Source organism: Leopardus geoffroyi, chromosome D2 (assembly GCF_018350155.1).
Source record: "Leopardus geoffroyi isolate Oge1 chromosome D2, O.geoffroyi_Oge1_pat1.0, whole genome shotgun sequence".
Classification (NCBI taxonomy): domain Eukaryota; kingdom Metazoa; phylum Chordata; class Mammalia; order Carnivora; family Felidae; genus Leopardus; species Leopardus geoffroyi.
This window is the reverse complement of record NC_059334.1, coordinates 41,754,540-41,780,917: the sequence shown is the minus strand read 5'-3', so window position 1 is coordinate 41,780,917 and position 26,378 is coordinate 41,754,540. Positions and strand designations below refer to the sequence as shown.

General features: G+C 38.8%; 1 protein-coding gene across 10 annotated transcripts in view; it reads right to left on the bottom strand.

Moving 5' to 3' along the window:
* NRG3 (neuregulin 3) overlaps positions 1–26,378 on the bottom strand; it is a 1,060,953-nt gene that overhangs the window by 575,251 nt on the left and 459,324 nt on the right. For all 10 annotated transcript variants that reach the window (XM_045437860.1, XM_045437862.1, XM_045437863.1 and 7 more), the window contains exon 2: positions 10,561–10,690. In XM_045437860.1, coding sequence (XP_045293816.1) covers positions 10,561–10,690 — 130 coding nt within the window. The remainder of the gene's footprint in view (positions 1–10,560; positions 10,691–26,378) is intronic.

The window sequence follows — 26,378 nt, the reverse complement described above, 5'->3', positions numbered from 1 at the left end:
AATGTGCTTTTAGTGGACTCCAGGGAGGCCAGGCTCAGGGCATCATTTTGGTCTCTCCACACTGCCATCTGAGAGCACCCCTCTGCCCCAAAGCCTGGGGTCTGTTTGTTTAATGAAGTCTTCTGTTGAAATAGTAACTCCTTTCCCTGATGTGAGCTATAACTGCATTTATGATGTGTTCGAATGAAAAAGTAGTCTTTGAGGAACTAGAAAGCCACCTTGTCTCAGGAATTCTTACAACCTTTCTTTCTCTGGTTGAATTCTTACAACCTTTCTTTCTTGTGCAGATCACTGTAAATGCCAAAATGCCATCTGATGCATTAGAAGGGAATCTGTATATTGTTATCTTACTTTGACCTCCTATGAACCTCACAGCTGCTAGAGAAAAGAAATACTTTTTAGTTGCAAAAATGAAGGACATTTTACTTGAATATGCCGACAAGTATCTTAGCTCCTTTACATTCTCCTTGAATAATTCCACAATGCTTGATGGTCAAGGCACCCTTAAACAGATATGTTTAATTTGTTAGGAAAATCTGAGTGCCAGAAAATCATTACTTATACTTAAGGTGTTAATAAATTAATTTTAGATTATAGATATTAAAAGGTTTCTGCAAATATTTCATATATGTAGATAAAAATTATAAATTAATTTTGTGTAAATAAAAGGAATCTTGATTTCATAATTTAATCAATATGATACAGGTTTGAAAAACCATACTCTTGGGGAACCAGGAGGACTCAGTGGGTTAAGTATCCAGCTCTTGATTTTGGCTCAGGTCATAATTTCACGGTCATGAGTTCAAGCCCCACATCAGGCTCTTTGTCAGGCTCCATGCTGATCATGGAACCTGCTTGGAATTCTCTCTCTCCCTGTGCCCCTCCCCACTCGCCCTCATTCTCTCTCAAAATAAAAATTAAAAAAAAAAATTAAACTCATACTCTTGTCTGTTCTTTCCACTCACCATAAAATTCCAGATTTTAAGGGAATGAAATTAAAGATGTCATTATGTCCCGACATGTTGTTGATAACCATCTGGACACAAGAGAAGAAATAAATCAGAAAAGAAGTGCCCAACTGAAGAAAGAATTTATGACATAAACTGATTATTCTTAATTCCCGTAAAATACATTTGAAATTTCCTCCCTGGGGCTTGAAGGGAATTTTCTCCAATAGCAGCTCAACTCTCTATGCCTTTGTTGGCAAGCAAGAACAAGCTCCCAACTGAGGAAGGAGGAGGCTCTTTATCCTTCCAAGTGCAAATTCATGTACTTCCTTTCAGAAGCTCTTCCTGGCTTTAGGACTGACAACTGGTTTTTGGAGTCTCCTATGCAGCTATGAGCTACGTACATACAGATCATATACATTGGATGATACAGATCACAGAACTTGTCATGTTGAACTGAACTAGAGTATGCCCATCTCAATCCTTCTCTTAGTTTTTCTGAGCACATTTATCCCTACACTCCTACTACATTCCATTGGATGTTAAACACTGAATGTGCTTAATAAATATTGGTAGAATAATGGAAATAATGTATCAAACTGCCACTTACATTTTAGTGTATGTAGGATAGGACTAAGCATACATTCTATACCTCCCACATATGACATATATATCTATAAGCATATTCTGTATCACCACATGTCACATCTATCTCTGAACAAGATTTTCCTCAAATCACGCTTAATACTTTCATTTATCTCCTGTTTCATCTTTTAATTTTATTGTTAATTTCTCATTTTTTTAAAACTTGAAAAGAGGGTTTTGTATGAAATATACTTGATGAAGATATTCCTTTTAAGTTACCATTCTGGTAAGGATTTCCCTCCTATCTCAAGTGTAACCTTTGGTACTCAGTGATTGTCAGTGTTTGCCCACCATGGAAACCTGTCACACTAGACTGTGGGGACTTCCTGGTGCTCCAACTAACAGCAACTTCTGTAAAGAAAGGGATGCTTTCTTCTCATTTACCGTTGGACCTCAGTGTCCTGCTCGACAGCAGATACTTAGTAAATATTCCATATACATATGTGTGTATGTGCATAGCACTGAATCGGCTTAAAGCAGACTAATTTTCCTGATATTCATTAAACCATGAGAATAGCTGTGATCATAAAAAAATAGATTTATAGAGATGCACTCCAAGATATACTTTAGAAATGCTGTCTTCAGCTGCTTCTTTCTCTAGCCACATTTTTTAGTTTTCACAAATAATGGCGAGGCACAAGGGTAACTAAAGACAACACTAACTCGATGTTGACGTATACTTCCATAGATTTGGGGTACAGTGGAGAGAGCCTGGGCTCTGGGAGTCCCTGCTCTGCCTTCTTAGTCAGTACTTGGTGACTCAGGGAATGCTCAGCTGATTCGGAAAAACTGGGGATAATAATACAGAGGTTGTACAATCCTGTGAAATTTATATTAAGGAAAATACATATAGCCTACATGTTTTTCCGTGAATTTGAGTTTTATCTGAATTGTAATTAGGGCAACCATGTGCCCCACTTAGCTTAAGGTATTCCTGGTTTATGCTTATTTTAGAGAAGAAATTATTAAAACTGGCCATTACATCTCAAATATTTTTGGTTTGGATAACAACCTACATAGCCATTCAGATTACGGTATGTTGAGGAACTTAAATGTAAACACACACACACACACACACACACACTATATATATATATATATATATATATATATATATATATATATATATATATATATACACACACACACACACACATATACACATATATGTACACACATACCTACATATACATATTTTTATACGTATATACATATATATGTATATATAGATACAGATACAGATGATAGATATAGATATAGATAATGTGATCTGGTCCTTAAATATTCTTTTACATTTTTTTCAAAGATGCTAAACCAAAGTGAATTGAAAAGACACCATCCTCAGGAAGATGGAAATGCTGCCCAATGTTCTAAAATTAATAGACAGGTAGATGGCGGGAGGATCGTGCATGTTCTCTCATTGCCCCAGGAGCCTAGGCAGAACATCCCAGCCATCTTTGTCCTGTTTGTTTTTTCTTACTGGAATGTTTGCCTGAGGAGCCTGCACGGCAGGGCCTGTGTTACCATGTCTAATGTTGTTCATATCTGTACAGACAGACTGTCTCTAGCTACAAGGATATTTATGGATATGTTCTCAATATTCAAAACAAATAAATTTGGTGAAAGAATCCATAATTCACTTAAATTATGGCAAATGTGATCACATTATTCTGGCTGAGTGGGGGAGATGCCAACTCACTGCAACCCAACAGGCCACGCACAAGAAGCTTGTACCTAGGGGTGGGGGGGCACATCCAGGGGTGCTGTGGAGGGTCCTCAGTCAGAATGGCCTGAACAGTTAGAGGAAAGGGGAGCTTTCTGCATATTCCTATCTACAGAAGAGGGAGAATTTGCCTAACAAACCGTAGCTTCTTGTTCCTGCTTTTCCCCTAAGTTTACTGCTTGAATAATTATAATGGCCCTTGACTCTGAAAAGTGTTCCAGCCCATGATCAGTTATTACTGTGTTTTTCAAAAATTCACCTGAGTCAGTTTAACTCTCCTTAGTAGTTCTAAGCTAAACTTTATGTGGTTAGGAGACTCTTGAGTACCCATCCAGAAGCCCTGGCTCAAGTCAAATGACCTGAAAACAAAGCTGGGCAGACAAAAACCAACACACACCCTCTTATATTATACCACACTGACTCCATTAAATTCAGTGTTTATACCAGACAAGTACATTTTATTTATATCAACCCTCACAGTGATCCTGTAAAGTAGTCATATTCTTGTTCCCATTTAATAGATAAGAAAACTGAGTCTCAGAAAATATGTATAATTTGTCCATCTACTACTTAGTGGTAGAGTACCTCTAACCCACCAGTCCAAATGGGAATGGTCAACACAATTACGGCGAGTTATACTGATGACCTAGGAAAGGAAGAATGTCTTTTATTCCTCCTAAAGCTATGTTCTGCAAGAAGAAAATCTTGGAAAAGCAAGAACTGGTTGAAGAATTGGTAGAAATAACAGAAATTGATGATTTGTCAGAGTATCAGAATTAGCAGTGAGGAGCCTAAGTCCTCTGAACACACAAGGAATCCCCTGGCATGCCTTTCTCCCCCTTTAAAAGTCTCTTCTTAATTAAACACACAGATGAGGGGAGCCTGGGTGGTTCGGTTGGTTGAGCATCTGATTCTTGATTTCAGATCAGGTCATGATTCCAGGGTGGTGTGATGGAGCCCACGTAGGGCTCCTGGCTGCAGTGGAGCCAGCTTAATATTCTATCCCTCTCCCCCACTCCCCTGCTCATTCATTCTCTCTCTCTTTCTCTCTCCCTGTCTCTCAAATGAATGAATGAAGGAATGAATGAATCAATGAATAAATAAATAAATAAATACACAGATGATACCCACCCAACTTCTCTCACAGGATTCCAGCAAACATGCTTTGCTTTGGTTTCAATATAAGCAGAAGGGAAGAAGAGGAAAGAACTGAGAAAAGCATATACATAGTGGCTATTGTCTATTTGGAATTTTCTAGATGTTGCTGCTTTCAATTTTGTATCAATCTTTGGGGCAAGTATTTGTCTGTCTGTCTGTCTGTCTTAAATAAAGGACTGAAGGTTCTGATTAAATGACTTGCAAAAAAAACCCTCATACACCCAGTGTAAAGCTGCGCAGAGTTTTTAACTCAGTCTGTCTTGAATGCTCACATTTGCCTCATGTACCTCTCAAGTCATATAAGGAAGCTATTTAAAAACACATTTACGACAATCTTTGATGTAACAAGAAACCCAAATCAGAACAACCACCTTAAGAAACACCATTTCATGCTTCAAGTAGAGCTGCCAATCAATTTAGAAAACATCAAAATAAGGTAAGAATCTTTGGGCATTAACTAAAAAATATGTTTTTATTCTCCATCACATGTGCTTCTCAGATCTTATGATCTTTATGTGGCCCTTGAAGAATACCAGCTTGGGTCCAGTGCATATGGTTTAAACTAAGTAAACTAATGCCTGAGTGTCATGCAGTTGCAAAATTATGCTCACCGTGTTGTTTTTCTTTGCTTTTGGAACCAATGAGACTATTTTGATAAGCTCCATTCACAGAGAAGAAGGGACAAATGGTTATACCTTGGCTCATTTCTTCTTATCAGGGGCAATCAGTGCACAGTTCATTATTAACACGGCTATTGCAAATTACTCAAATTATGTCTGGACTGTGGCAAACATTTTCATGAACATTTGCCTGATGAACTTGACAATTCTTCTGAAGCCCTTCACCCTGTAATGCAATTCCATTCTGCAGGGGTTCTTGCCGCTAGACCTGGAGTTAGAGGTATTTCAGCCTCCATCATCTCCCATCAATGGAGTTCAGGGATGTGTGCCAAACTCCATTTCCATTCTGACTTGCGTCAACCACAGGGAATCATTAGCTGCTGCTCTCAGAGCACTTACTGGAGAACCATTTGATAAAGAGGACCCTCACTGGGTGGGAGAGCTAATGGACCTCCAAAGTGACGAAGCAAAGCTCTGACAGGGATGGTCCTGTAATTTTATACAGTACATCATCAGAAAATGGTTACATTGTGCCCAGCCGATTCTCTTAAAAATGGAAGCTTTGATTTCAAAACCTACTCAGGCAGAATGACACAAAGGAACAGCAACTCCTAGAGGGCTCCCCCTCCTTTTAATTGCTTTCCCTACTCCCAAGTCCTGCAAACATTTCACCCAGATCACTGCCCAGGCCATCAGCCCCTTTATGGAAGTATTGCCTTGGGCAATGGTTGCCTCAGACTGCTTCTCTCTTTTTCTAGCAGTCCCGTATTTCAAGCGATTCAAACACCTTCCAGTGAATTGCTTGACAAATTTCCACAATGATCGCTACAGATCAAATTCAGCTCAAATGTTATCTTTTCCAAAGTTTTGAAAATCCATTTTTACAGCAAGGCTGGCAAAACACCTAACGAGCTTCAATTCAGAAGAGGCACATCCTTTCAACTTGAATTTGGCCTCAAAACACGTTTGGCCCAGCCAAATGCCCACCAGTCTTTTCAGTTACAGTGGTTACCTCTTTGACTCTAGTGAAAGAGATTACAGATAGTACCATTTCCCAAGTTCTTAACATTTCTAGAAATGACATAAAAAATAAATATATTAGAGAATACCCTGCTTTCATTCAGAATATTTTGATTCAAGGAGTTTCTAGTGACTTGGCATTCCTTGGCGCTCAGATTTATTTCCGTACAATCTATCTTTCTGTTCTTTAATCCATTTTTTAATGTTTCAAAACACATGAATTCAGCATGGAAAAGAATTAGTGTAAAGAGTGTAAATGAATTATTAATAAAAGAAAGAACAGACACATTCAAATAGACTTGGTAGTATTTAATCTGGAAGGGCTTAATTGAAAGTTCTCTTATCAGCCTAATAATAGTGAATTATAATGACCTTGATTTTACAGAGACAGGGACACTATCTATCTTTCTTAATGGAAAGATGAGAAGCAAGGGTCAACTGTCTTAACTAGTTATTACATAAATGAAATACATGTGCAATGTGCAGCTGTTAGAAAATTCATAAAGTTTGAAGAAGAAAATAGTTGTAAAACCTGTTAGTCTTTTTCCTAAGGTTCGTTTTTAGAATTGGATTGCTATTATATGTTCAACTTTATAATATCGCAATTTTCATATATAACATGATATAATGAGCACATTCATGTCCCTAAAACCTTATGAAAATTCCACTTAGGTTGAATTCATTCAATGTATAGATATATTCTAATTTATATAGATTTATAAATTCAGGCTTTTTCTTTCCTATTACAAATAGATTTGTGGTGAACATCCTTACAAATAAATCTACCTATACATCTCTGTACACTAAACTTTTAGAAACAATATATTTTGAAACATACTGAAACATTACATACAGAAGATATTTAACAAACTGTACTCCCTCAGGTAGTGAATTGGAATGTGTTCCTATTCTACCCTCACCAAACCATTTGCTTTATTTTTTTAACTTGTTAATGTTTATTTATTTTTGAGGGAGACAGAGAGAGAGAGAGAGAGAGCGCAAGCGAGCACACACACACAAGTAGGGGAGGAGCAGAGAGAGACGGAGACACAGGCTCTGAAGCAGGCTCCAGGCTCCAAGCTGTCAGCACAGAGCCCGACACGGGACTCGAACTCACGGACTGTGAGATCATGACCTGAGCCGAAGTCAGATGCTCAACCGACTGAGCCACCCAGACACCCCTATCTTCCTTAAAATCCCCTCTTTCAAGTTATTTTTAGAATCTTGGTGTTGCTCTTAAATTTTCATTAGCTTGCTCTGTAATTTCTAAATACTAAAAATGGCTTTATGAAAGACCTGAAAATACACTAAAGAGTGAGAAAATAACAAAGAGAAAAATATGAAACTTCCCTCATCTCAACTTTCACTCTTTTGAACATACACTATTTTCAGGATCTCTTTCAGAGAGATTTAGGTAGTTTTGCTTTTGTTTTTCTTTGCCAAGTACACAGAAAAGTGTTACAGCATGATCGGTCTTTTTCAACATAGAAAAAAAATTGATTCCATGGAATCACAATCATAGGATTGCAATTTACTTTTAAAATAGTAAAAAAAAAATGTATCTTGATTTCTCTCAGATTTGAATGTCACAAGGAAACTATTTAATGAGACGGATTCACATACACCCCTATATATTGTTACTCTAATGTACTAAATTGTGTTTAACTTGAAACATAGTCCGGTTAGTAATGCATTACAAAGATACCCCCAGTAGCATTTCAGTCACGTGAAAGTACTTTCCCTTGTTTTCCTGACTTCCTGACGATGAGCTACTTCATCTACTTCAAATGCATTACAAAGTACAGCACCACTTAATTCCTAAGTTCATTTCTGTATGTATTTATTCAACAATGTCTTGGTGATAGGAGGTGCTCAATAAACATTTGTCGAAGGCAGAAGAAGAATGAATGAAACATACTACTTAAATAGAGTGCTGTACAAACTAGCACATTATTAATAACTACATGGGAATTCTTAGAAGTGGCTGATGCAGGAACAAATGTAAGCTTTTTATTCACAGTAAAGCCCAGGAGATGAATAGCAGGCACATGCGATGTGTGATTTATTCATACACTCTAGTAAGAGATTTATAGGCATCTATTAACCTACTCGAGTTCCAATTCTGTCGTAGGCTGGTCTTTTGTCATGATTAGCTATGTTGTGACTTTATGTTAAATAACAGGTTGTCTGTGCTGAAATATGCAAGAAATATGAAGACAGAAGATCAAAATTATTATACATGTACATCGTTCCAGCTAAATCACAGATATATCTCTGCTTGTGTATGCAAAAGAATTAGACATGCATATATGCACAAAAGCAAAAGATTTCTATATCCGATAAAAGATCCGATGTCATAGACTGGATCTGTCTCCCAAGGAATTAATATGTTGAAGTCGTAACCTCCCGTACCTCAGAATGTGAGTCTTTAGAGAGAGGGTCTCCATAGAGGTAAGTAAGTTAAAATAGGGTCATTAGAGTGGATCTTAATCCAATATGACTGGTATCCTTATAAGAAGAGGAAATTTGGATACAGACATGTACAGAGGGAAGAAAATGAGAAGACACAAGGGGCAGATGGTCATCTATGAGCCAAGAAGTGAGACCTTAGAAGGTACACTTCCATCAAGGCTCTCTGAAGGAAACAACTCTGGCAACACCTAGATTTCAGATTTCTAGCTTCCAGACCTGTAAGAAAATGTATTTCTTTTGTTTAAACCACTTAATCTGTGGTACTTTGTTCCAGCGGCTCTAGTAAACTGATACACCATGAACTAATACAGAGTAGACTGAGGTTGTATGTTGAAAAAGAGTAAGAATTATCTTGTTATTTTCAAGATTCTCAGTTTTGGAAAAGATGATCCCACCCACCTGCATACTGTGTGGGGCCTGATCTGATCCTAAAACACCATCTGGAAAGTCACCGCTTTAGGTGAGACATCTGATTAACCCCTCCATCAATTAATTAGGAACTCAATTGATTTCATTTTCCACTTCCACATGATGATCCCTTTAACATATGGTTGAGGAGCTATAAGAGCTTGGATACAATTCATGCTTTGAATGGATAGACCACTCTTGGCATCTCCCTTGGGGTTTTAAAGTCCCTTGTGTGATTTCCCTCTGTCTACGCTGACCTAATAAATATAACCAAAGAAGAGAGATGTCGGAAGGAACACTCCCACGCCCCTTCATCCCCAACCCAATTTCACAGAGGACAGAAATGGGGTGTAAATTTTGTAAATGGCATAAATGTAATGGTGCCTCCGAGTCACAAGGAAGCCATACTGTCAAGGGCGAGGAAAGGTCACAGTTCTGTTTATCCTGACAGAATACACGGTTACTCTCACAGAGATCTGCCACTGTCATTCATCACTTCTTCCAAACCTGTGTGCCCACCATGACAACTCATCTTCTTCATGGACTGCAGCTGGCTCTTAGAGCCAGGCATGATTTGCCAACATGTTCTAAGTTCCTAACTACCAGACGCATTTCTCTGTGCCACCTTAATAAAACTACATGGAATAAAGTTTTATAATAGCAATATGTAGAGAAAAAAGTCATAATTTTCCATGCTTCATGATTCAGAATAATTAATTTAATAACTGTGTCATATGAGAAGAGTAAATAAAGAGAAGGAAAGGGGTGTGGGTACATATGATCACTGAAGCATATACAATTGCAATGAAAAACAAATTACCAGGGTAGTGCTAGAAATAAAAGCTCAGTGGGAAATATGTTTTGGATGCTAATTTGATTCTTCTATGGAACCTTAAAGCTGCAGTACCTACTACTGCACTATTTATCTCCATTTGTTTTTATTTTTAGCATTTATATAACCTTAAGTTTCTAAAAACCAACTAAACATCTCCTGATCTCTATTGGGAATTTTCCCTAAGTAGCTCTCTACCTAGACTATAACAGGACTATGATTTCATTTACAACATCTGGCTGGAGAATGCTTCATCACGAGAGATGTTAAAAAAAATAATGAAATTAACAAACAAGGGCAGAATCAAGATGAGATACAGTTTTCTCTGGACACAGTTACAGTCTGGGCCTTAGTTCACAGTCAACACTGAGATGCTAGATCTTAGGTGAGCAGTTTGCTCTGTTGGGCTACAGTCTGTAGTTTTGCAGGAAGGGATTATTTCTGAGAACAAGCCAACATACTTAAGTCCTGCACCAAAAATGCAGGCTTCTAAAGCAAGTACATCATTATTTCTATTAAATTAGAAGACATAAAAGTAAACCTTCCTTTCTTTAGTCAAGTAAAACTCAAATCTTGCCTACTTGAATTCAGTTTCACCTTCCTCAAATACTAAAGCTACCAGCTTTGTCCCTTCTCATATGAAGACTCCTGATTCTGCCATTGAATGACACGTACAGTCGCAGACCTCTGCCCTCTCTGAGGGCCTGTCCCCAGTGCCAGCTGCGAATGGCTTACCGACAATGTTTATGGGATCCCGTCAGGGTTTCGATCACAAAGCACTCGCCATCATTGAGACAGTATGCGAGGTCCTTGTCTCGGCAGGGTTTGAAGTGCTCAGAACGCTCAGTGGAATATGTCGTTGTATCTGTCAAGGGAAGCACACAAAGAACCCGCGTCAGCAGTGCATTCTGGGACTGAAGAAATGCAACTGGACAGGACCACTTTATGACTGAATGTTGTGCATCTCCCCAAATCCACATATTGAAACCTAGTCACAATAAGATGGTATCAGGAGGTGGGCCTGTAGGAGGTGACTGGGTCATGAATGGGATTAGTGCCGTTATAAAAGGGGCCCGAGAAAACTCCAGCACCCATTCCAGTCATGTGAAGATGCAGTGAGAAGGCAGGGCTCTACGGACCACGAGAGTCCCCACCAGATACTGAATCTGCAGGCGCCTTGATTCCCAGCCTCCAAAACACCAGCCCTAAGACAAGCCCTATATTCAGTTATCTTATTTCTCCACTAGACTTTAACAATTGGAATCACTGTAGAAGCCCCATCTGAGGACACACTAATAGTACAAGGTGAATGATTCTACAAACACCTCAAATCCACTTCCATAAATTTCAGTTGTATGGAAACAAGTGGTATGGAAGCATCTCCTTCCCCTTATTGTTGCCAAGTGCCAGGAAACATCTGATCCGTGCATATTGTGACTGTTCTGTGGAAACCAACGTCAGTTTCTTGGAGTTGTTTGTTCGTTTTTAGTTACAGGTCTAATTGGCTAATGGCTGAACCAATTATTCTTTCACATTCTCCTTTTCTTATGTGATTAAAATGCAAATGTTCCAAATTCTTAAACAGGACCTCAAATGTGAAGAATGTTTCTGGTAAATATCTAACAGGACCAAATTATTGTCATTTTTTAAGTGTTGTTGTAAACATTGATTTTTAAAATTGCAATTACTTACAGTTTTAAGTTAAGCTGTATGTCTACATCCTCTTTCCAAATATGAAACTAGCCATAAGTATGTGCTACCTACTGGACACAGACTCTGTTATCACATGTAGAGACTTTCTAATTTCAGACTTCTAAGCAACTAATGTATTAGCACCAATCCTACCGATTCGAGAAAAAATATATTTAAAAAGTCAAAGATGAAGAAATGATTCTGCATTTAAGCTCCTTTAGTTTCCTTTTCATAGACCTAGATTAATAATAATGCTCAATAGCATGGGTTATTGTACCAATTTAGTTACTGGAACTCACTATGAGCCTCTTCCTGTTATTATCCAAACTGAGGAGAAAGTGATTGTCCTCAAAGGAAATCTGCTCATCTCCTTCACACGTCTAAAAATCCTCAGTGGGTCCAATTCCCATAATAACTCCAAATTCCTCAGTGAAAGATATAGGCCACGAGGAATTTTGCCCTCTAGTGTCATCTTCCTGTACCTTAAGACACAACTTAATTTCCAATTATGTTTCTATTTCCCCAAACACCAGGAGCTTCACATTGTTCTTTCTTCCTGGACCATCTTTTTCTTTGCTGGAAAACATCCAAAATCCTTCAGAGCTTACATCATTCTCCCATTTTGTCTCCCTAGCACCTTTTATCACTCACATCACTGCATTCAACATTCAATGCTGCAAGGAGCCATGTGTTCAAACGTTTATCTGTTCCTTTAGTCTGTGAGTTTTTTAAGGTCAGAGGATGAGCCATGAATCACAATTAGTGCTCAAAATATCTTCAATAAATCTGATCATTGGAACACTACTAACAGTTCAAATGCCATCAGTAAAAGATATATCATTAAAGACATTACAATCATATAAAAGTTAGTGCATATCTTACAACAGTTAGATATAATTTCACATCAATGTTACCATTTTAGTATACCTACTTCAATATTGAGGAATATTGGAAAAACAAACATTGCCCTCAGACTCACATAAATCCTCACTCATATACTGCTCATATACTGTAAGCATTGAAAATCCCACTTCTAATATCCTTTTTTGGTGGTACAAAAGGAATTGATTTTTCCACTTCAAATATCTGTCTGTTAATTCCTTGGCACGAAATAAAGGCTCTGCAAAACAGACACATTTTCCCTTTTCCAGGAGATCTCCTCTACAGAGAAGATCTGTTATTCAAGACAGTATGCAATAAATAGTTACACAGAATCAATCTCTCTTTCTATGGGAAATATTTAAAATTCAAGAGCTCTGAACAAAATATTCACTATGGAACACCACACAGTTGATTGCTACTCTGCCTGCTGAAGTATATTAACTCATGATCAGTTAGTTAAGTTTTCCTTTAATTTCTTATTATCCATTTATTGATATTCACTGATCATTCTTCTAAGAACAGCTTTTCATTAACATAACCTACAGCATAAAAAGTGAGGTCCTTATTTTATAATCAGTGGTTTTAACAAGCTACAGACTCCAAGAGCAATACAATGGCAAAGCAATTACAATCAATTAGTTTCCATCTGACAACTGCTGTCTCCAGTGGTTACCTCCCCATTCTACCAACTGCCATCCCCATCACGTTATCATCTATCAGCACATTACAGAGGATCAGAGACCCAAGGAAACACCTCTGCAAAGCCCAAGGTGGGAGAGCAGAGATGTCAGATTTAAGATGTACTCAGGTCTTTTGTTTCCATAGCTTAGAGAATCCAAAAATTGACATAACTACACATACTAATACCTTTACAATGACTGGATTCAATAAAACACCACTGTTAAATATTTTTAATATCTTAATATAATAAGAAATAACAGAATGCTAGACTTGATCTTTCTATCTGTAAACTGCAATCATCAATAAATTTGAAACCTTAGAATTTACACAAACATTCCACTATACAGTATTCATACATCACTACTCACCTAAAATCACATAGGCATTGGGCAAAGTAAATAAAACTCACCATGAGGTAAAAATTTTACACTTTGAAGGCATCATGCCAAATATGTCAATGGAAACATTAAAAAAAATTCTTAATGGAATCACTAGGCTGTTACACTAACTCTAAGACCACCTACACACTTTTATAAAGTAGTAAATAAAGTAAATAAGTAAACAGTGTCTAATCACTATTAGGCTTTCTATCACTCATAACCAAACACAGCTCAACAAAGACACAATAATAATTTTGGACAACACTCTCCAATATTTATATATCTGCTTATAAGTGCTTGTATGTACATATTTGGTTGTTTTACATACAAAATATATTACAAACATCTAAAATAGAACATAAATGGAGGTGTCTGGGTGGCTTAGTTGGTTAAGAGTCTGACTTTGGCTCAGGTCATGATCTCACCATTCGAGAGTTCAAACCCTGTGTTGGGCTCTATGCTGACAGCTCAGAGCCTAGAGCCTGCTTCAGATTCTGTGTCTCCCTCTCTCTCTCTGCCCCTCCCCCATTCATGCTCTCTCTCTCTCTCTCTCTCTCTCTCTCTCTCTCTCTCTCTGTCTCTCTCAAAAACAATAAACATTAAAAAAATTTTTTTAAAAATAGAACACAAATGCAAACAACATAAAAATAAAATGAGTGTACTAGTTTATTTTCTTTCTGTGCCCTAAGGTGATACAGTGTGCTTTAATATACCCAGATGAGTATTTTGTTCTGAAGAGGAAATATGGGACATTTAGGTGAATGACATAATGGATATGATCTAACTCCAAACTCTCATGGCCCTAAATAATCTTGGGACACCTTAACAATCAGGTATAGAACTCTCATCTATAAACTTACCCAACATTTTTGGAACCTGTTTATATATTTAAAATGGTCTAGTACACTAAGCTGGGTATAGTATATGGTACTATTTTGTCATGTATTTAAAATTCAGGGGAGCCTGGGTGACTCAGTCGGTTAAGCATCCGACTTCGGCTCAGGTCATGATCTCACAGTCTTTGAGTTCGAGTCCTGTGTCGGGCTCTGTGCTGACAGCCTAGAGCCTGGAGCCTGCTTCAGATTCTGTGTCTCCTTCTCTCTCTGCCCCTCCCCTGCTCATGCTCTGTCTCTCTCTCTCTATCTCAAAAGTAAATAAACATTAAAAAAATTAAAATTCAAAGGGCATTCTTCTGTTTCTAGGAAGGTAACCTGATAAATACATCTATTATAGAGCTTTAGACTGTCTTCAAAAATCATATGGACAAAGGTCCAGGTAAGTAAACTAATATGGGAGGGGCCTACTATCCCCATGAATTCCCATTTGTGTTTCAAGGCTCTCTCTTACTGCAGCATACCTCCTTCTCAGACATTCTCTCCACTGCATTAGCCCGTGAATCTCCCAACTGACCAGGCCATGAGGTCCTGAGGGGACAGAGCAGGTCTTCACATCTCTGATCCAAAGTCTTACAGATGGCTTGACACAGAGATGAACCTTTTCATACATGAGCATTTTTTCTGAACGTTCTGTGTGGAAAAGTGTACATGCTTTCCATAAAAGAAAAACACCATATGAATAAATGTTTAGAAGTTAGGACTCAAGAAGAGCCCCAAAAGCAATGTAGATAAAGTGTATAGAAACTGATGAGAAGAGGGGAAAAAATCCACTCCATGGGAAGAGGAGATGGGAGGAGAAAAAAAAAAATTAGCGAAGATAGTCTAAAAGAGAGGACAAAGGAATCCAAGCTTACGATGAACAGAGACGGTGCTAAGGATGGGCCTTCCAAGCACCATGACCAAAGCTCAAGGTCTCAGGCCAGGAAAGTGTAGGTGCTGGCATGAGGAACTAGTGTCCATTCCCTTGGGACTGCAGGAGCTGTATAATTGTCCAGACCACTCATCTGGCACTTGTTATATGTAGTTTAATGTATTTTCTTATATTTTTATGGGTTTTGGTCTCTATCCCCAGGGAGGTCAGGGAGAGTGCTTTGCTTTTAAGTTTTGTATTCTTTCCACACCATGTAGCATACATAGTAAGCAATCAGTACAGTAATTAAACGCACAGTGGGAAGGAGTGGTGGTTAATTCATTAAAGGAAAAATGGGAAGAAAATGTAAGGCTGGGAAACAGAAATCCCTGCAGATTTTGCAATGAAAGTTAATTTTTTAATGAAATAAAACAATGATTTTCCCCCTTAAGTAGTAAGTTGAACCTGAATATTACTTATTGAGGCTTTCTTTGTTGCCAGCACAACACTGCACACTGTGGGAACACAGATTTTGTTGCAGGAATAAGAGTGCTAAATAGACTATTACAGATAATAATTGCAGTAGATAATCAAAATAAAGGGAGAGCCAAATTCAAGCTATAGTTATCTCTAAAGGCTTCCCAAAGGGTTGGCATTGGAGCTGGGTCTTGAATGGGCATGATTTAATCGGCACAGGAAAAGGAATTCTAGATATGAAGAACAAAAACACCCAGGGAAGGGAAATGATGACGTACAGCATAAACCCTACACACATTCTGCACACTCCTGGCTTGCAAATGTCGCAGTCATCCAGCGGTTTTTGCCTTCCCCACTGAGTTCATGAGAATTTTCAAAGAAAAGTTAAGATGCAATCCAAAAGCTTTTAGGAGTAGCAAAATACCTTTCCAGACTAGAATCCACGTAATATGGTCATGGATCCAGCAGAGTCTTCCGTGGGAACGCTGTAAACGAAACCTACGGTCATACATTACCATTTCCGGTTGAAATCTGCCACTTATCGGGCATGTCATAAGGGTTCGAGCCCCACAACGGGCTCTGTGCTGACAGCTCAGAGCCTGGAACCTGCTTTGGATTCTGTGTCTCCGTCTCTCTCTGCCCCTTCCCTGCTCATGCTCTGTCTCTCTCAAAAATAAATCAACATTAAAAAAAATTATAAAATATTTAATGGTCAAGGAAAATTGTAAGAATGCAGTAGTGTCTGAAAGGGAAACAAACCATTCCTCAACTGGCAAGAGGCAAAGATAGCTTTCTTCCTGCTGCCAGAGACCAGACATTGTTCATTTTGCTGGCATGGGAGAAATGGAGAGTGTGGGGCAAGGAATCTGAAAGTTCAATGGAGTCATGGGGCTGCCGTGAGGACTGACAGTTGCTGATGCATCCCAGAGCCATCAACTCCCATAGCAAATGTAGAAAGGACCCTTATTAAATTTGCATTACATACCTGCCACCTTACTGTTTGAAATCTTGTTTCTAAAAACTGCACCAGCCTAAATAAGCCTGCATGAGACATAGCTTGTTCAATGGGATTGCATTTATTTGGGAATTCACAGTTTATCCTACAGCTGAATATATTTCCTTCTACCTGCATGCATACACATGCCTATACAAACCGCTTTCAGCTATAATAATTGTAATAGCAGCTTCTGTCACCAAGGCCCTTGTCTTGTCACAAGTCCTTGGGCTTCTGATAGGCACCATCTCTGCCCCACATGTCACTCCACTGAAATGGTTTGTCTATATCACCAGCTACCTCTAAATCCAATGGATGTTTACATATTTTTTCTCATCTTCTCTGAACTCTCAGAAGTACCTAACACTCTTAACCACTCCCACCTCTTTCACTGGCTTCCATGTTATCACATAATGTTGAAGTTCCTCTTGCTTTTTCGTCTTTGCCACCTGTCTCCTGTAACTTAAAAGCCAGATGGCTTAAGAACTAGTCTTCAAATAATTCCAAACATATATTCTGCACTGTGCTAAGAATTTTCCATTAGCTATTTTTTTTGGGGGGGGGGGCTTTAAATAGCACTATAGGGACACCTGGGTGGCTCAGTGTTTAAGCCTCCTACTCTTGATTTCGGCTCAAGTCATAGATCTCACAGTTGGTGGGATCGAGCCCTACATCTGGCTCTGTGCTGACAGCATGGAACCTGCTTGGGATCCTATCCTCTCTCTTCTCCCTCTCTCTGCCCCTCCCCTGCTCATGCACGCATGTTCTCTCTCTCAATAAATAAATAAACTTTAGGAAAAAACATTATGAATATATGCTATTATTTACTTTATTTTACAAATGTAGAAATTAAGTCTTAGAGAGTTATATCATTGGCCCAAGGTCACACATCTCTTATCTGGTAGCTTCTGGACTCAAACCAATGCAGCCTGACCTCTTCCACTATACTGCTTCCTACAAACCTTCCCCCCCCCCACCATTTTTACATATTCCCCGGTGAGTGCTACTTCAGGAGTGGTCCCATGACCAGCAGCATCAGCATTATCTGGGAATGTATTAGTAATAATTTATGAGTCCCATCCGAAACTTACTGCATCAGAAACTGGAAGTGCATGGTGGGGTGCTCTGTTAACCAGCTTTCCGGGTAATTCTCTGAGATCCAGCCACTTTGGGTGATCCTGTCTGATATCACTTACATGTCAATAACTCTCAAAGTCATCCCTCTAGTCCACTGGTTTTTCTGAACTCAACCTGCCTTTTTCTTCCTGATGGATATCTCAAAGGCAACTAAAAATAAACTTGTAGAAGGCCCAAGTCTTGCTCTTTCTCCCCAAACCTATTCTTCCTCCACAAACTGCTTCTCAGACTCAACTAGTCATACCATTGATCCCACTGACTCTGCTCCAGCTATGGGTAGATTTATTCTGATTAGTCCCATCATTTCCATACTGTGTATTAAATATTTTGAATATCATCTCTGTGAACATTTGACAGGTAAGGGATTTGAATCTGGGAGAAAGTTCTTGAGTAAACAAAATATAAATGTTTACTAAAGGTATCTATTTACTTTTCACTTGAACATACGAACTTGAACATGTTCACATGAACATAAAAAAAAAGTACTCTGATCTTCAGCAGTGAACCTCAGGTCCATTCCCATAAGTATAGATACATTTTTTTTTCTTTTATCATCTATCTCTAAACACATTATTACAGGTATGGAGCTACAAGGTGGTGTTTACCTTATCAGGCTAAAGATATGCATGTGCAGTGATGTTGGTATAGCCATTATTGTTATAACTATTATAATACTCAGAAAGCACGCATTAAGCATCTACTACGTGTCAAGCCCTGAGATAAATTCTAGGAATATAGAGATGGCCTTGCCAGGTCCCTAGGAATTCAAAACCGAGTTTAGGAAAAGGGTGGGGAGCAGGCATGTAAACAGTTACATTGTGATTCTGAGTGATCAGAAAGCTCTTAGAGGCAGAAATGAAGACGTACTGAATGCCAACAGCTACTTCTAACTTGAGGATTTGGGGAAGACTTCAGTAGGAGGAGCTCACATCTCACATAGGCTTAAAACAACTATAAATGATTCGTCTGTGGGCACCTGTTGGCATGGATAGGTCAAAGGAACAGCATATATCAAGTCACAGAGTCCTAGAGGGACCTGCTTTTGTCCAGTGTAATTGGAGCCCAAGGAATATGAGACGGAGACAGGACAGGGATGTCCCAGGGAGCCTTCTGTGTTTGGCACGTGTGGGGAAACAACTAAGAAAGTGCTCTGTAATTCTGTATAATGAGAACACAAGGGGAGTTTTAGAAAGCTCTGGTGTGCTATCAAGGTGGGTGTGTCAACAGGTGTTGACTTACAGAGGCCTCTCGGTGGAATTCAGGGAGACCGGATGGGAGGCTGTTGCAAGGTGCATCCGGGAAATAAAGAGTTGCAGACATTGGGACATTGTTCCCAGCATGGACACAGTCCCATCTTGAAAGGCACAGGAAATCAAATCCCAGTAAAAGGTCGCTTAGGGAACATAATGTGGAAAGGAGAGCTGAGTGACTTAGGTCTAAAATGGCATCTCATTAAAATTCCCTGATGCACCTGAATTAGAAGATAGGCAGGGACCTGAAATCTGTTAGCAGAGGTCTCTATGCTTCTCAAGCAGAGAAGCTTGAAAGGCCTCGCCCAAACAATCTCAGCACTCTTTTGTTTTGGAAATTGAGATTGGCCAATCACCCACAAAGGGTCATGTTCTTTCCTTGGCTGATGGTATTGGAATTTATAATGCAGTTATAATGCTATTTGTAATTTCCAGTGCTACTGCTCATGTGTAAGTAAGGGAATGTCTGACAAAATGGGAAATGATCCCTCTGGCAGCCAGACTGTAATGTCTCCAAATGAGCACACGATAGTCCACCAAGTACTCTGTGACTCTGTTTGGCACCAGACAGATGATAAGGCCACTTTGCATAAAACATCCAAGTATACCTACCTCCCTCTTCTAACAACGTTACGTAAGTGACAATTGCTTCTGTGTCAGTGACAAGCTCTCCTTTAGTCCTCTTGCAAAAGCAGGGAAAGAGACTAAAAGGGGACCATCATACAGTCTTCATCTCCTGTCTGGTTATAATGCAGATAATTCATTTGGAGGGTAGCATTTACAGGCAGGCCTTTAAGGCATAATCCAGGTGAGATATGATGGGAAGAAGTGGTAGATTTAAGAAAGATTTATGGGGGCGCCTGGGTGGCGCAGTCGGTTAAGCGTCCGACTTCAGCCAGGTCACGATCTCGCGGTCCGTGAGTTCGAGCCCCGCGTCGGGCTCTGGGCTGATGGCTCAGAGCCTGGAGCCTGTTTCCGATTCTGTGTCTCCCTCTCTCTCTGCCCCTCCCCCGTTCGTGCTCTGTCTCTCTCTGTCCCAAAAATAAATAAACGTTGAAAAAAAAAAAAATTAAAAAAAAAAAAAAAAAAAGAAAGATTTATGAAGTAGAATTGCCAGTATTTGGCGATTCACATGGAAGGTGAGGAGTAGGATGGCTACAAGGCTGATCTTAATTCCTTGGCTTCTGTATTAATACCGAGGAAGTTCAGAAACCCTGGTGCAGGGCATCTTGGATGTCATGGAGTGACTTCATGCAGGGGGCTGTGAGCAGTGGTTATTTACCAACTAGAATAAAACAACTACAACACTTTAACAGTTGATACAATTAACAAAGCACACTGCTGTATATCAGACCTTCTCACTGTGGAAATCTGTCTTTAGCTATCCTAGCTGTAACAACTGAAACTAGACAATCTTAGGGTAAACAGCAACCTTAGAAGTCAACATGTGATTATAATGCTTGAATAAATCTATCGTTCAAATATAAGTATTATTTTCATTTTGCAGAAGAGCTGAAACACAGAGGGACCATGCAATATTGTTAGGATTTCACAGCTAGAAAATGGAAAGGCAAGAATGACACCCAGAAATGCACATTCTTCAGCATTCTGCATTCCACCTGCTCTAAGTCTTGGACTCTCTAAAGGTGTGCATATTCAAGCCTCTCCTTACCAAATTCCATTAGCTACTCTATTATGAGTGAGTGTAAGAGCAATCAGGAAGCGTTATTTTTCAGTAATCCATTCATCTTCTCACACGTCGATCTGAGCACACAATGAAACACTGAGTGAGGCAGGCACTGGGAGAAGGTAGGTGGGTACAAAAACTAAAACAAAGACAGTACTTGATGCTGGGAATTTCTATTACGGCCTCTTTCAAATTTATTTTTCATGTCATTATGGCTTTGAAATAATGTCTAAACATTGACACGATTTTCCAAATTTCTTCATAAAAATGAACATCATCCACTTCACTTATTTAAAATCTTATTTTTTCCCCTTACTATCTCTGGCTCTTGGTGAGGGCCTTTATTTTCATGTTCAGAAATTCAAGCACTTCTTTCTCTATATGGGTCATGATAAAGTCACAGGCATTGCAGCCATATGGGCATTGCAGGCATGGGTCTGAACCCCAGCTTATTTATTTGCTCACCAGCTCAATTGTTTGAACAGAGTTCAAAGAGAGAGCAGCTCTGTCAACAGTGGCTTAGTACTCCAGTCATTTCTACATAAGAAGGACTTGGGGAGTGAGCTGAGGTGGGAACTAGACCCACCTTACTGCTGCTTTCGGATCCTTGGAGAGACTGAGATTATAACCACCCTTCTACTCTGTTTTTATGAGTTTGGCTCTTTATATTCCACATTTAGGTGAGATCGTAGAGTGCCTGTATTTCTGACTTATTTTACCTAGCAGAATGCCTTCAATCCTGACCCCTACTCCAACCACCACCTCCATCATCCTTTAGTTCTTTTGTCTATAACTCTGGGTGTGAAGAAAAGTCAATTAAGAGAAACCTCTCAAAGAAAATGTCAAAGACTTTAGTGGGTACTCACGCTGGCTGACTGCAGAAATTATGAAAATTGTATTAAAGGACTGGGAAAAACGAACTCATGGTTCTTCAAGTACAAGGACTATGTCTTCAAGCTGTCTTGTATCTGCAGCCCCCACGCTAGCTAGCAGAGTGCTACATGCACAAGAGAAGATAAAGAAATGTTAAGTGAGGTGGAACAGATACAAATTCCTAGAAAGCATGGCAAAGAGAAGACTGCACAAGAAGGAGAGGAAATTCAAACATGCGGCCAATGGATCAGGACCAAGAAGACAGGAAGGGACAGCAGAAACACGCTAAAAGTGAAAAGAGCCCCTGGAAGTGTAAGACACATGAACTTCAACATATCCACACTTAAAAAAAAGGGGGGTGGGGTGGGTAAAGAGAAGTGCTGACTAAATAGATATAGGAAATCAATAATGCAGTGTTAACCCTTAAAATGCCACATCTGTTCACAACGGACAAACTAAAATTCATTCAGTCACAGTGCCATTTATCATTTTAGCAACCCATTTAGGGAATAGGCATTTTCCCTAAATCTCCTACACATCATTCATTGCTCTGCTTTAAAAAGTCTCCTCTTCGGTTCCCCCACTCACCTTCTTCACAACTACATGTAGTACATACCAAGCACAAGGGGGAAAGCCTTGTTTCTTTGTACCGTATTGGAACTCAGTGCTTTTGCCTTGGGATGCGGGAACTAGTCCACCTAGGCTTAAGTATCCAACCCAATGCTTTAATGTGTGATTGCAAATGGAGCTTTGCCTTCCAATTTTGCTGCTTATTGGCATTTTGAGCACTGGTAGACTGAACACATAAAAACATTTAATTCATAGGGTTTCCTGAAGCCTAAATGAGAAAAAGGAACATTGCTCTGTAGTGGATCTTGTCAAGAGTTGGGCACAAAACACTTTTTTCCCTTCTTTACCTTCTACTAATTGAGTCAACATCTATTTATTTAAGCATCCCCTAATATCCAATTCTGCAGTGTCTCTGCATAATGTCAATTAAAATCACTTATCAATTTAACAATCTATCATTGAACGTATACTATAAGACCCTTGGGTACTGTACTAGTTCCTGGGGTAGAACTGAGGAACTCAGCTCTGAGATCATAAGGCATGTGACAGTCTCCCAGGAACTACTAGGTATGTGTCACTGTCAGGTGCCCAGTCCACTCTGCTCAGTGCTGGGCAGGGGAAGGGTGGCAAACGTACTCATAACAGCCAGAATTTGTGGTCTTCTTAGTGCTTGTTTGGAGACTGGATAGGGTTACAGAATTTCAAATATAAAGATATTCATCTCAGGGCAGCTTGTAGATTTCCCATTTGCTACTAAAGAAACTGGATGAGTGAAGAGTGAAATGGCTCCACCAATTACCAAAAAAAAAAAAAAAAAGATGTTGTTATAAGTGCACACCCCACAACTCTACTATCACTTGGATCTAGGGAAAACAATTGAGACTTTTCTGCATTATTCTTCAGAAGGTGTTGTTTATGTTTTTGTCTTTTGCCAGAGAAGATAGGGAAACATGTTTCATTCATTCATCGCTGTCTTACCAATCTGAGGCAATATAGACAAGAGCTGGATTGTTAGAATACTCATGGAACAAAGGAAAGATCGATCAATCTTGTTTGACTCTTGTGGCTCAACCATGTCCACCTGCTTTTCAGCAAGTCCTTAATTTTTCTAAATTTTATTTATAAAATATGATTATAATATTATTTGTTATTCATTTTCATAAGAGTTGAAAGTGCCCAATGCATGTAATGCATTATTGACTACTGGTAAATATTAATTTTATCTCATGTATTTTCTTCTTTAAAACTCTCCATTTGATTAAGAACTTCTCCAAAGAATAAATATATATATATATATATATATACATATATATATATATATATATATATATATATATATATATATGAAAGAATGTTCAACAGCATTAGTCATCATGGAAATAAAAATCAAAACCATAGTGAAATACCACTTCATCCCCCACCAGAATGGACAATAATGACTGTTGGCAAGGGGAATGTGAAGAAGCTGGAAACCACATACCCTGCTGGTAGGAAAGGAAAATGGTGCAGTGGCTTTGGAAAACAGTTTAGCAGTTTTTCAAGATGTTAAACAGATGAACCAGCAATTCCACTCTTATATGTATAACCTAAGAGAATCAAAAACAAATTTTCATGCCAAACAAATATTCATACTTGTACATGTGAATGTTTTAAGAAGCATTATCTGTGGACCAAACATGGAAGCACCAAGTGATGTATAGATAAAAATATGTGGTTTGTCCAGACAATGGGATATTATTCACCAATAACAATAGTAAAGTACTGATATATGCTGCAGCCTGGATGAAACTTGAAAGTGTTATGCTTAGTGGAAGAAACTAGACATAAGGGTATATATCATACGATTCCACTCATATGAAATGTCTACATTAGGCAAATCCATGGAGACAATGTAAATCAGGGGTTGCTAGAGGGTGGGAGGAGTGAAAACTTTCCTTCCCTGTCTTCAATCTTGGATTTTTACATTCCCCCTTTTGAATTTCCAGTTTATTCATAGGTAAAAGGAGGCAGATATAGCTCAATATTTTAGATTCTGCAAATAAAAATCACAGTCGATTTTATGCTGTGTCTTTGAAAGAAAGGGAACACACATTGCAAACCATTAGAGAAAAGGGAAGAAAAACCCATCGTGTACTTCCCCAAAGCTCCTTGCATTATTGACAAAACTTTACTCCCAAACCTCTGTTTCAGAACAAATATTGTTTTGAGAAAATTGGTCCATTCTCTGTGCCCGTTGGAAAGCAATTAAAGCCGAAATCAAATAACTATAATCATCTGTTCATTTCTGACCCTTATCTCTCCATTTGCAGAAAGAGCTGCTATGTATTAAAGTGTTTGTCGATCATTCAATAATTTAGGTACTAGGGAAAATGGTGGTTTTTGAAAGCAGTGCTGAGACAGTTTGGAATTTTTAACAGAGATTCCAAATAAAGTACAGATAAGAGGCTAGCAACCCTCTAAATTTTGCTTCCATAGTGGTGGATCAAGAGAGACTGTCCCTCCATGTTGGCTTGAGTTGTTTCCCAATCAGTACTGCAAAGTAGATACATAATCACCCAGACGACACCTTAAGATCTGGCAAAGGGGGGATCGTCTCTGTCCTTCCCACACTGGTACTCCATATCTTCTCTTCTTTCTGCTGTACTTTTTCTTGTCCAAACCTAGTAACATCCACTTTCATCCATCCTAGCTGGTGAGCCTTAACTAATAATCAGATTTAGTTCATATAGAACAGGGGTCAGAAAAGTGGCCCATGGGCCAAATCTTGGCTACAACCTGTTTTTGTAAATAAAGTTGTATAGGAACATAGCTAAGTTCATTTGTATGGCTGCTCTTGAGGTATAATTAGTTAAGTAGCTGTGACAGAGACCACGTGACCTGCAAATTCTAAAATATTTACCAACTGACCCTTTACAGAGAAAGTTGCCAACACCTAATATAAAAGATTGGGGATGGTGGCTTTCTTATAAATTATGTATTTGATATATCTGAACTATTAGAAATGCTTGACATTAAGTGCTTTGGTGGTATATATTTCAAATAAATATACATATGCAAGAGAGGCACAGTCAAAAACTCAGCACTAGGTTTTGGAGTAAGACAGACTTGATTTTGATCCCAGTTCTGATACTAAACTAGCTGTATGATCTTGGAGAGGTTACTTAACTTATTTAAGTTTCCTCAGTTTCCTTATCTGTAAAAGACGGATAATGAAAGTATCTACTTGTGTCAATTAGTGTGATTCTTGGCTGAGAATACCAAAAAACAAAAAACAAAAAAGTCAACTCAAAGTGGTTTCATGCAGAAGGAAAATAACATTATCTCACTTAATAAGAAGTGGTTCCTACATTGTCTAATTCAGTAGCTTAATGGGATCCTCAGGGATCCAGGAGTCATTTGGCTCAGCTATCACTGGCTTTATCCTTATGCTAGGCTCCCTCGTCACAAGTAGCTTCCATGATTTTAGGCATCACATCTAGACATAATGTTGCATAAAATTGCATCACCTGCCTGCCCACTCTTAGTCTCCAGCATGGGGCCAAGCATTCCTCTGAGTGGTTTAGTAAAGTACCTGCCCATATGGTGAGTAGAGCAGACTGATGGTCATAGCAAAACTGGAATTCAGTTAGAAGGGGATGTCATGGATAATAAAATTGTGAGCAGGTAACCAACATAAACTCATCAGTTAAGTTTTTGTGAGTATTCAATAAACTAATGCAAGTAGAACACATAGCATGTGTTCAATAAACGTTGGTTCTTCCTTAGGGCTGTGATATCATCCTTTTGTTGGATTTATTGGTAGAGCTCTTTCAAAATGTATACTTTCATATAAAGTAGGCTTGAATTAATTTTTATTGAGAATTTAAGAAGAAATGCAAATTATTCCTTTAGATGCCTGAAAAACTTCCAGGATCTAGCGAGACTGGATGGCTATCATTACTCAAACACAGACTCCTCTGTATCTTCACTGCAAAGCACACTCGTGCATCAGTGTGATTGGTGTCCATCCCATATTAAGAGTGAATCAAACACTTATCCCAAGGTCATTCAGTGTAATTAACTGCAAAGTAAACCTAATCGAGGTAAATGAATGTGCTAATTTCTTTACAAAATCACTCACTGAATGCCCATAATTAATAAAAAGAAGTCCTCCCCCCTTCACCCCTCCTTATTCTTGCTTGGCC